Source organism: Suncus etruscus, chromosome 9 (assembly GCF_024139225.1).
Source record: "Suncus etruscus isolate mSunEtr1 chromosome 9, mSunEtr1.pri.cur, whole genome shotgun sequence".
Lineage (NCBI taxonomy): Eukaryota > Metazoa > Chordata > Mammalia > Eulipotyphla > Soricidae > Suncus > Suncus etruscus.
The window spans coordinates 2,627,739-2,640,568 of NC_064856.1; the positions used below are offsets into that span (position 1 = coordinate 2,627,739).

Genomic DNA, 12,830 nt, shown 5'->3' on the forward strand with positions numbered 1-12,830 from the left:
AGGCAGCCCCCTTTTTAGTGAAGTAACATAAAGAATATTATATTATTTTGGCATATATTTTTGGTTAATTCACATTTTCAAATCTGGAAAGTTGCAATGGGAATTTTGTAAAAATTTTGGTGAAATGTACTTTTGAATAATGTCATGAACAACAGGGCTGTCCTTCCAAATTTTAATATATGGACTTTCTTTGTTAATAAAAAAAAGACCTTAATTTGTAGTATGTCTATAATGTAAAAATTTCTTCTGGTGTCAATTTCAAGCTACCAAAGTGATAAATTTTTTGTGTGTGTGTTTATTTTTGGGCCACATCTTCTGGTGCTCAGATTTTATTCCTGTCTCTGCGCTCATAAACCACTCCTGGTAGGCTCATATGGGATGCCAGGGATCAAACATGAATTGGCTGCATGCAAGGCAAACACTCAATACACTGTGCTATCACTCTAGTTCCACAAAGTGATGATTTTGGCTTGAAAATAGGAAGAAGGGAGCCCCAGTAGCATCCTTTCCCTGTCTTAAAAAAGTAGCCATCACACAGATGTAACATACGTACACTATCTCCAGAGGCCAGAAAATAGTAGGGTGTTTCAAATAATTAACATGAGGTGACTTTGTGATATTACCTGTGTTTTGTTTTATTTAGGGGTAAGAAGTACTCAAGTGCTCACAGTGGCATATCCATCAGGAGTGCTTGGAGCCCATGTTGTGCTGGGAATCACACCTAAGGAAGGCTAAGGAAGGCCTCGTATAAGGCATATGATTACACCATTTGGGCCACAATTCCAATATAATTTATTTCAATGTATGTTTACATAATTTTCTTTTATTTATTTTCTGGGGCCAAACAATGGTACTCAAGGCTTACTCCTGTCTTTGTACTTATGGACCATATGGAGTGTTGTAGATTGAACCTAAGTAGGGGGGTTTCAGTATACATATAGAAATTAAGATCCAACGTGCTATTTACCTGTGTTATCTGTAAGTCTGGCACTAGATTCAGACAACTGTCTATATTTTGGAAAAAAAAAAGTAGTTTCATCCACAATAACGTTAGCCAATTAATAATCACCTTTAGTCTGTAGCTACTATATTACATTATACATAGAGATAGAACATTTCTATCACTGCAGAAAGGTCTATTGGGTAGAGTCAGGTTAGCAATTTGACATGAAACAAGGTCACGTCTTTTAGCATAGTTTTATTTTCCCAGCATCTAGCCTAAGAATAGTTTCTACAAGGAGTATTAATAAAAACTAGTAGCACTAATAAAAAAAAATCCCCCTACTATTTTTAGCTGTCTCAAAGCATTCATCATTTCTAAAAAAATACATATATATGAATGTATTTTATTTTTTTATTAGTTATGAGTAAAAAAAATCCAAACTAGTACTTTTTATTTTCTCTGGGATGAGAATACCCACATATATAATTAAGATATAATTATAGAATTAATCTCTCAGGTGTTAAGATAGCAATCTATAGCTGTTAATTCAGAACCATGATATCGATTTTAATTTATTTTTTCTAGGTCATCTCTGTTTCATTGTTCTGGAAGTGACCCTATGGACTCATTAAATCTTTCAGCATGATATTTATGCAACACTATTTAATGAGTCTTCCAACACCTTCAATTCTCTGGACCTCAGATCTATTATTTTAGTGGTGAACTTCTGACTTTAATTAATTGTATTCTTCATGGACTCAGAGGAGATCATAAAAGGTCATATAACTGTTCACACCTCTCTTGCACACAGCTTCATTGTCACCCCATTTACAGACCTTCAAAGAGACATAGATTAACTGTCTGAAAACTGTTTAGGTAGCATGCTTGATAGGTTGGGTATTTGTCTAATAGGAACCCAAAGTGAATGTGATGCCCAGGCATCCCTCCCATGTGATCCCCTGAGCAATAATAGGAGTGATTCCTGAGTGCAGAGCCAGGAGTAACTCCTGAGCATTGCCAGAAGTGGCCCCAAAACAAAAATCAAACTTTTGCTTTCTGATGACATTTTTTTCATCCAAGACGTTCCCTTGCCCCTTTACTAGAGCAAAAGGAATACAAGGTCTTTTGTCATAAGCCATAGAGATGCCCCATTCTGTGATATGAGTAAGACAAAGATAATCTAAAATGAGATATTTATCTTCTGATGTTCCTTTAGATTTCTTGTTAACCTTGAGAGTAAAACACTGGAGCCAAATTAATATTATGCAAGTGAACTAATAAGGCCATTTAAATTATTTACCATATAAATATATGATCACATGCAAGGCTCAATGAATGTTTATTCTAATATTTCCTCATAGAAATCCATGCATAACTTTCATGTAGCTAATATAGTGGGTAAGGCACTTACCTTGCACATGACTGACCCTGGTTAAATTCTTGGTACCACATGTTTCACCACTAATAGTGATCATTGAGCACAGAAATAGGAGTAAGCCCTGAGTATTATATAGTTTTTCCTCCACCCAAAAATAAACCAAGGTATCAGAATATACATTTTAAAGTGGAAGGGGTAGACATGAATACCCAAGAATATTCTAGAGTTGAAAGAAGAACAGAATATAAGGGAAGAGTATGGAAAAATTATTGCAATGTGAGATAATTTGTTTAGTCTCTGATATGAACTCAGCACTAGCATGCCAAGTGCAAAGTACCTAGCAGGTGATAGGAAGAAGATAGAAAAGAGGAAAGTCAGGATGAAGGAAGAGAGTTGGGCAAGTCTCTGCTATATAGCAGAGCTAAGAACACACAGCCACAGCAGACAAGTATTTTTGCCTCTATTCTTTAGGACACACCATGCCATAGGTATCCCACATACTTTCTGCCTGGTAATACTTCCCTGTTGGATGTATGTGCTAAACAAAAATCCCAATTGCTTGCCTGTCAAATACAGAAGTCACAGCTCAACAGTGGCCTCCTGGAGATGAGTTTTGTCTTGGGTCACAAGACTGTGAGCCTTGGGCTAGTCCTAAAGAATATTCTTCTCGGGGCCGGGTAGGTGGCGCTGGAGGTAAGGTGTCTGCTTTGCAAGCGCTAGCCAAGGAAGGACCGCGGTTCGATCCCCAGGTGTCCCATATGGTCCCCCCAAGCCAGGGGCGATTTCTGAGCACATAGCCAGGAGTAACCCCTGAGCGTCAAACGGGTGTGGCCCAAAAACCAAAAAAAAAAAAAAAAAGAAGAATATTCTTCTCTATTTATTATAAATGAGACTTTTTGAAAAACCTATTTGTCTCTGCTATCCAATACTTCTTGCTATTGCAAGAAGTTACCTTGGAGGCTAACTCCCTGACTTGATGTGGCTGTGATTCTGGATTGGTTGTCACAAAAAAATAGTTTTTCTTCAATGAAGAAATAAAAATTTTCTCCATTGTACAGATGAGTACACAAAGGCTCTGATGCAGTGCGTCTTTAGTTATTTACTTGTACTTGAAATGTGAGAAAGAGATATAATACCCCTGACATATTGAACATGTTGGCAAGGCTTCAAATAATTGCTAAAACAAAAGCTTATGGACACAATGCCAATAGACAGAGTTTCCAAGATTTAGTATTTCTTCTATGACATGTTAAAACTACATTAACTTTAGTAAGATAATATAGCATAATATAATAATAAAATATAACACAAAAATTAATAATATATAATTAATGTAATATAATGCATAGCCAAAGTGTTATATTTAGAATGTGTTGCACAACAAATACTTATACCGGCTAGTTATGGTTTTTATTATGTCAAGCATTAGAGAAAAATGTTAATGCTCTTCTTTGACCATGGGATGATAATTTTTATGCTAATTTTTGTTCTTTTGGGTTCTGCATTGAAGCACACATCCTTAGCATAAATCCAGCAAATATATACTAGCATAAATGTGTAATCCCCCATGCTGTATCACTAGTTGTAATTATTTTAGAAACTTATCATTATGGAACTCTTTACATAGAAGTTCATACACATACAAAATGAGCAAATCTCCTTTTGTTAGTTTTTAATCTTGTGCTACACTGAATTATGGCTATTTTAAAATATAAGTTTCTTGAGGTCAAAGTATGACAAGCATGTTCCTCTTCAGCTATTTTTTACCTTTTCATTCATTTGCATTTACAAATTTTAAATTGTGAAATTTCAAGTATTTATAAGTGTTCTTGGAATCAATCTTTTATCCCAGTTATTTAAAAATATATTATTTCTTGAGAGATTTGTGATGCCTCCAAGTACCTTGATATTATATTCATTCACTTTGTTTCAGTTGTTGATGGTGAGTAAAAGCAAGTGTGAAACACTTGAAAAAATATTAAACTTGGTGTACAAATGTACTTTCTATTTATTGCCATAAAACATATTCATTGTTTTTCAAATAGAAAATGATGTATTTTTTGTTTGTCTTACCAATGAGATCTTAGATCTATAGAAAGTATAAAAATGGTTTATTGTTTTGTCAACTTTTAGATGTTGAAAGCTAAAGACTACAGAAATACATGATTTTAAGATGTGAAAAAAGGAAATAGCACAGTGGATAGGGCTTTTGCCTAGCACCTGGCTGACTCGGGTTTGATTCCTGGCATCCCATATGGCCCCATGAGCCTTCTAGGCGCGATTTCTGAGCATAGGGCCAGGAGTAACCCCTGAGTGCTGCCAGGTGTGGCCAACCTCCCCTCCCCCCCAAAAAAAGCTTAAAAAAAGTCCAGGTATTGTAGAAATATCTATCTCTCTTGAAGCTAAATATTTGTGGTAAGCAGGAAACTCAGCTGTCATTCTGAAGGGAATATATATTGTGAAGTGACTATCACAGAAAGGAGTTGAGCCTATTAGAGCCAGTGGCAAAAAATGTAACATTGTTAGCTCTATTGCTTTGATTTAGTAAAAGAAAACCCAGATCATTTATTCTGAACTCCACAGTCAAGAACCTCCTTTGAATGAATTCCCTAATATACATGTAGTGATTAATGTTTCAGTAAGTCTTAAGTCCAAGATAGTAATGCACACAACAAATATCTGGGTGCTAGAGAAATACAGGAGGTAAAACACTTCCCTTGCACATAGCCAATTCAAGTGAAATTCCTAGGAGGACATATGGTCCTCCAAGCACAGCTTGGAGTACTTGAGTACTGAGCCAGGAGTAAGCTCTGAGCACCCGGTAATATCTCTGCTCCCCCTACCCCCAACAACAAAAATCCAATTGATTTTTAGATACAATAAATGTGTAGAGCCAAATAAGAAAACATTTTATACATGGTCATCCTATGCCTTTCTGAAGAAACTGCTATTTCTTACCTTTCCTCTACTGACTCCTCCTGTCAGCTTTCCCTTTCTCAAAGTAATCATGAGAATAAGGCCACTACAATCAAGAGGACATAGACCAGATTTTTTTTTTTGCCAAAAAAATGTCTTTGATCTGAAAGACTTGTCTCCCTCACTCGATGATACAAAAGAGCCAGACTTGTGAGGAGGCCCCAAAATTAAAATGCCAACAAATACCATGACTGCAACTTAAATACTTTTCCAAACACCAAAGCTTAGACGTCAGAATGTACTTGATCCTCATGATTGACATGTGGTCCTCAGAAATAGAACAGTTCCAGTGGCCCTTGGAAGTTTGCTGCCTCTAATGTCCTTTCCAGGCATCTAGTATCAGAATCTCATTTTGGGGGGATTGCTAAGTAATTCACATATTCATTAAAATTTGAAAATCATTGGGTAGGATAATGATTTTATGTGGCAAATGAAATAAAGAAAGAGAACTTTTAGAAAACTTGTGGTTTTCAGTAGTTCTTAGTTATATTACTACATAATAGATCAACAAATGCTTGAAGACAGAAACATAAGCTCCCTTGAGGAACTATTTTTAATACATCAGAACAGATGTTATTTCATTAAAGTGAAAAGAAATTTTCCTATCTCCCTAATATGCATCCACATTGCGCATAAACATCCTCTTTAATTTTCAAGTTTCAGTTCCATTCAAACAGTCCTGGTCAAACTATTCCTATTGGCCAAAATTTCCAGTACTCTTGATCCTTGAGAATCTAGACCCCTGAGCTATACAACACCATGAGTAAATCCAGTGAGTTTTGGTAGGCAGATTTTAAAATGAGAGTATGGCAAATTAAATGGAGTTGAGAAGATCCCCTAAGACTAAAATTAATCTGTGTGTGTATGTGTGTGCGCACACACATGTGTTTGCGTGTTTTGCCAGGGATCAAACCCAGCTCTCACACATACAAGGCAAGTGCTCTACCACTTGCACATTCTCGGCTCTAGATCTCATTGACTTTTAAGAACATAAAACTGCAGCAAGCCAATGTAGTAAGAAATAGGCACTTAAAAATATGTTTCGAAAGGGGCCAGAGTGATGGCGCAGTGGTAGTGCATTTGCCTTGCATGCAACTGATCCAGGACGAACCTGGGTTCGATCCCCACCATCCTGAATGATCCTTCAAGCAAGGAGTGATTTCTGAGAACATAGCCAGGAGAAACCACTGAGTGTCACAGGGTGTGCCCCAAAAAACAAACAAAAAAGCTTCTGAATTGAATGTAATGATAGAAACACTACACATTAAAAGAAAACAAATTTACTAAAAAAGAAACAACAAGAATAAAGAGGAAGGCAACAATATGGAAGTAAAGAATTAACATCAAAAAGAGGACAATGATGATGAATTAAATACCAGAGAAAGACAGGGAAACCATGATAGCCCGGTGTGTGAGATCTCTAGTGGGGAAAAAAATGAGAATGTAGAGCAAAAGAGCAGGAAGCAGGAAAGAGCAATTCCAATGGTGCCTGTCATCCAGGCGGCTACATGCCAATTTTTCTCTCAAAAGCGACCCCTCCCATCCAGTCCTACCTGGCCGGAAGGACGGTGGTCACAACTTGAGAGCTGGAGGGTTGGGGGGAGTAATGTTGGGGGGAACAGAGGGATCCTCATGGCAAGTTTCCGACAAGAATGAGGAGGAACCTTCCCCCTGTGTGGAAAGAAAGGGAGGCTGTCATTTTATGTGGCATTGAAATTGATTGCTATGTCACTCGCTAGATGTTTCGCGTCATTGGGGCATCCTCTGGAGACAGTGGCTTTGCAAAGGACAACCTGCAACCTCCAGCTGTCTACTCCAACAATTCGACTGTGGCGTGTCACATGCTAAGGGAAAATATGAACGAAACGTCCCAGGTTCTTTCCTAAACTCTAGGGATTAGATATTAAATACGATTGCCGCTATCACTTGTGAGTTCTTGGCCAACACCTTATTACTCTCAAGAGACCTGAGAAAAGTTGGTGTGGAACGATTGAGAGAAAATTGTTCTGTTTGACCATGCAGTCTAGGCTTGACAGTTTATATTTTTCCTCTCAAAGAGAGGTTTCTTTTTTTTCTTTTTCTTTAAAATACACAAAGCTAATATTTTTTTAATCCATCTTCATGAGTTCCTCATTCAAAATGACACATTGTAAAAACCATATGCTGGCTGCTGTTGTGGGTGTATGGAATTCAAGAGCATCGCTCAATGAAATCATTGATGCCTCTAACTTAGTGGTATTTACATTCCAATGGTGACGGAGCAATAAGGAACAATACACTTAAAGATGAAAATGACTAAAAGGGAGAAGGGTGGCAAAGGCTATGACAAGAAGAAAATAGAGTGTACTAAAAACACCAGCAATGGAGAGTGATGAAGGAGCTTGCAATACTAAATGAAGTGGTCTCAGTCTCTTTGAGAACGAAGTTTGAGCCAAGACTTAGAAATGGGAGGGTGCTGCTGATACTTGAGAGAACATTCTGGGCATAGCAAACAACCAGTAACACTGCTGGTCTTGCAATTTAGCAGGAGTATAGGTCTGTCTGAGCAGAGATTAAGTCAATGAGGAAATAAAAAGGGGGTGCAATGAAGTGGAGTAGGTCATCTCTTGAAAAACTTAGTTCTCACAGAGGTCATGAGTTATTAAATAGTTCTGAAGTGGAATGGTCTGATTCAATACTTGCTAATTGTTTAATTTATTTGGTAGAAACATATTGTATGTGGGCAAATATGAAAGCAGGCAAACTGTGAAGGTCACTGAGAGCCTCAGCTGGGGGAGGAAATTGGCTATACCTGGGTACAAAAATAGATAACTTCAATTATAAAGATATCACTACTAATTTATAGGATGCTTTTATTCATTCCCTCTGAATTCTGAGTCCTTTTAAAATAGAGATTCCTCCAAATAAATTTAAGAATCACATAAGCTTATTATGCATTTATTTAAATGGAAAATGACTTTAAAAGTTTACATAAAAGAAAATGGTAGGTTTGAAGAAAAAGAATGTGTAGATGAAACAAATACAAGATGACATTGTATTTTCTATAGGTTACCACAAACAGGTACATGCTGCTTCCTACTCTTTTAGATGCATTCTAACACGAGTTAGGGTAAAATCCATTTTAAAATCAATGTGGTGAAAAATAATAGGTTTCTGTCTATTGTTCAAATTTATGTGGGCAGGTAGGCATGTATGTATATACATGTGTCCATGTGTTTATATATGTGTGTATGTGTGAGTGTGTGATGATTACAGAAGTCATATACTGGAGAACCCTCCCAAGTTTCAAAACTATTGAAAGTGTTATGACTGTTTGCCACTATCATAAGTCACTAATTCTAATTAAAACCACTTTTCTTTATAGGATTCTTTGACACATGAAAATATAATTTGAACTTTGGTTTCAGTTATAAAGTCAAAGACGTCCTTGCTAAACTCAAATGTTATAATCGGCAAAAGATTATAATAGATGAAAACCTATCTTCATTAATTTCGTTGATGGAAAATGTATAAGCATGACTCCAAGGGGTAGATTTGTTAAAATACTTTCTCTTTAGGCATAATCAATGGGAAAAAAGAAAAATAAATAAATAAATTCTGCTCTTAATTGTATTGTTTTAAACAACTTACTTGAGCATTTTTGTAGTTTAGGGGTTCGGCATTTGTCCCATTGCTTTTTATTTAGTCTCCATAAATTGCTTCATAAATTCTTTCAAAGAACCTAATGGATATACTCTTCAATATTTAGAGTTAAATATAACTCTTAGTTTGAGGTTGGCAATCCTAACCCTAAAATATTGAAGGACATATTAAAATAAGATAATGGTTTCTTGAGAATAATTCAATTTTAACATTCTTTTTTAAAGAGTATTTAGGGTATGCCTGTATATTTTTTATTATCCTTAGTTGCACCAAAGCGGACTTTTAAAGCGAACTAGAGAGTTACTGTGAATGAAATATCTAATTAGTTTTGGAAAAATTTATACAAACTCCCCATAATGACAAGCATACATAATTACAAGAAGTAAAAATCTGAAGAGGATTCATGATCCATTTGTGGTTATGTGGAGCACACAGCAAACATGTATAAGTTTATGGAATAAGTCTATTTTGTCCTATTACTGAAGATGTGCCTGGTGTTTTCTGTGGACACTCTAAACCCTAGAAACACAAACATCCTCTGCTATGTGGTGAATATTCCCGTTGGGACCCCCGTCCATTTAGTATACCCATCATTTTAGACATTTCCTACAGTTCTGTATCTTTAGTAAAGAAATATAAGAACAAAAGAATGAGAAAGCAGTAAATACAAAGGAATAAATCAATGGCATCCCTGTGAATCTCAGCCCCAGTTCTGTTTAAATACCAAATCAGTTGTGTTATTAGGGCCAACCAATAGCAGAAATCTATGAGTACCATGTAAGTAAAACTCTAGGAAAATTCCATGTAATTCTAGATTCTCTAGAGATGTTTTTTAGCTCTAGAAATTTATTTTCAAATTGGATCTCTGTTATTACATAAGCTAATATTTCAAAAATAAATTTGACTTTGCAAATGCATTATTTATTTATTCATATATTATTTATTTATTCATATATTCATATATTTAGGTTTTTGGGCCACACCTAGTGGCACCAAGGGGGTATTCCTGGTTCTGTGCTCAGATACAGCTCCTGGCAGGCTCAGGGGACCATATGGGATGCTGAAGATCAAACCTGGTCAGCCATATGCAAGGCAAATACCCTACCCTTTGTTCTATAGCCCCAGACCCTTGACTCTTTTTTTAATAAGAAAATATAAATTTCTTGTTTTGAATATGACAATGTGATAGTCTTCTCATCTGCTAACCTGAACAGGCTGAAGTACATTTCCAATTCCTGTTCCTGTATATTCCTATTTGCTGTAAACAAATTTGAGAAAATTTTCAAATGGAAGACTGGGAGGGATGCCAGATTTGTGTTACATCAACATTATTGTTAGCATGTTGACTTGTCCTGTTGGGAGTAGCAATAGAACCTACAACCACTTTTCTTCTCAATTTCTTCTTTAGCTGTTTTGATTTCCAGGAACAGATGTTTATGTATGATAAATATTGTGCAAGTTATCTTACTACTACACCTACTATTACTTTTCCTTCCTGCTGCCTATTTGGTTCTCTTGAGATAGGGGAGAGTTGCATAAAACAAATACTAATAACAAATCCCAATCTCCTACATCTGTCCTTTATAGGTGCCAACTGATGCAAATATTTACTATTTACAATTTCTTTTTATAAAATACTTTGTGGGAACTTCTATTTGAGATTTTTATGTAATAGTAATATTTTAGATATACCTATGGAAACCACTTAAAATATTATTAAAATAAACTACTTTATAGACTCTAAGAATTACAAAACTAATGTGATATCAAATAAAGGCGGTTAATAAGCAAGGAAACCTTTTTCCTAATGGGCTTCTTCCACAGGTGGTGAAATATTTGAATTCATCCTTTAACAACCTAGTAGAGTGAAGCTGAAACTTAAAACTTGATTCCTGTCCATAAGAAGAAATTGTACAAGAAATGTTTCCTACAACAAGTAACATCTTCAGTATGTAGATTTTAAAAAATACACCAAACAAAGCTTTTTGGAATAAACTAAAATAAAAATGCTAAATAAAAATTCGTAGAATATATAGCATATCAGTGAATTAGAAAAAGGGTTGTTATGGTGAACACTATATAGACTGAAAAGATTTCAAATACTGAAAAGTGTTAAGAGACAAATACGAAAGAATAAGGCAATTTTAATTTATATGCAATTATTTAGAATCATAGAAGGGAAATAAAAATATATGAAAAGCCACATTTTAGTAACAGGAGAGATAAGCTTTATAGACCTAATGAAATGTAGCTATCAGTTATTAAAACATATATGTAGATACATGATTATTATATTTTAACTGAAAAATATGGACTAAGGCGCTAACTCAAAGAGTTGTGCATGGGCAGGAGCCTAAGCTTGATTTTTGGCACTGTACTGTCCTTTAATATCACTAGGGTTGCCATAGCTGCCCTAATGGACCCCAGACCATATATTAAGTGACTATGGCCTTTAAGCATTCTGGATAGTCCCCTAAAAGGCAAAAATTGAAAATTGCAACAGTAAACAAAAATCCCAATGCTGCAAAAGCAGAAAAACACAAGTTATGTCCAAAATAAGGATTCATAGCTAGCAATTAATTTATCAACAATAAGAAAAGCCAGAGAACAAGTAAACTTTTACCTTCAAGTAGTGAAAAGAAAATACAGTCAACTTAGGATAGGACACTGAGTAAATATATCATTCCAGACTGAAGATGAACTAAGCTCATTTTTAGATAAACTTTCAAAGAAAAATGAAAACTTTACAGAACAGAAAATAAATTTCTAAGGTATATACAACATACAAATGATCTGATACACTGGCTGCAAAAATATTTGGCAAAATTTTGGATCATGTAGGTGACCTCAAATTATATATGTGCATATAAAATAAATAACATATACAATAATATATATCTAGAATTTGGGGTTGACTACATTTATTTTATATATACATATATATATAAAGAATTGAAATATCTTTAAAAATTGAACTCAGAGAAGAAAAAATGGAATTATAGTGCTCTACTGTGGGGACCAGAGAGATGTACAGTGGGTAGGACACTTGGTTTGCATGTGCCAATCCTGGTTTTGCTTCCTATATAATTCCCTGAACGCAGAGCCAAGAGTAAGCCAAATTTATAAATCAAACAATTTTCAATAAAGGAAAATTTAAATAGTAATTAATATGATTGATAAAAATCAAAAACAAAATCTTTTACAGGAAGAACAAACAAAAAAAACCCAAAACCTCTGTGTGGGTCATTGACAGGAGGAAGGCAGTCTGTATGCTTTTTGGGGTCTGGCTTGTATGAGAAGTTCCAATGGGTGCTGGCAGGGAATCGACTTTGGTCACCAAGTAGCAAAAAATTAGAAGAGGCATAATTACATTTTATGATAACATAATGAAGGTTTTACTTTAAATCCCCAAGTTGTTTCCTTTCACCTTGAATGTTGGGAAGGCTGTCCTGAAATAGCTACTTTTAAGGTTCTGTCTCAGGGCTCAGTGGTAGGTCTGAGAAGACTAACTTCATCCAGAAAGATGACTCACTCACCCTGCTACAAAGCTGTCAGAGGGGAGGTGAGGAAAATCAGTTTATAGTCCCCTGGTGGTGGAAAAAAGGCAGTAGTTACGTGATGAAATGATTTTTGTGGGGGTAAAATTAAAATGCTCTAAAGCTTCCTGGAATTTTCTCTCACCGAGGAACTAAATTAAACCAGAAAACCTGTGTTCTAAGAAGCATCAAAGACAAATTAAGTGTCAGAGGAAAATAAAGCAAATTGCATACTTATCGGTTTATGAGTTCATTATGAAGTTCCCTTAAAAATGATTTCTTTTTTTTTTATAAGGAGAGCCAGTAGCTGTGGCAAAGTGATCAATACACACTGTAATATTTGCAGCAGATTCAG

General features: G+C 35.4%; 1 protein-coding gene across 2 annotated transcripts in view; it reads right to left on the bottom strand.

Moving 5' to 3' along the window:
- PLCB1 (phospholipase C beta 1) overlaps window positions 1-12,830 on the bottom strand; it is a 795,638-nt gene that overhangs the window by 71,726 nt on the left and 711,082 nt on the right. The window contains exon 32 of one of the 2 annotated variants that reach the window (XM_049779136.1): window positions 6,851-6,968. The exons of the other annotated variant lie outside the window; for it this stretch is intronic. Within the exon in view, the coding sequence (XP_049635093.1) occupies window positions 6,870-6,968 (99 nt within the window). The 3' untranslated portion in view covers window positions 6,851-6,869. The remainder of the gene's footprint in view (window positions 1-6,850; window positions 6,969-12,830) is intronic. 2 annotated transcript variants of the gene reach the window in all.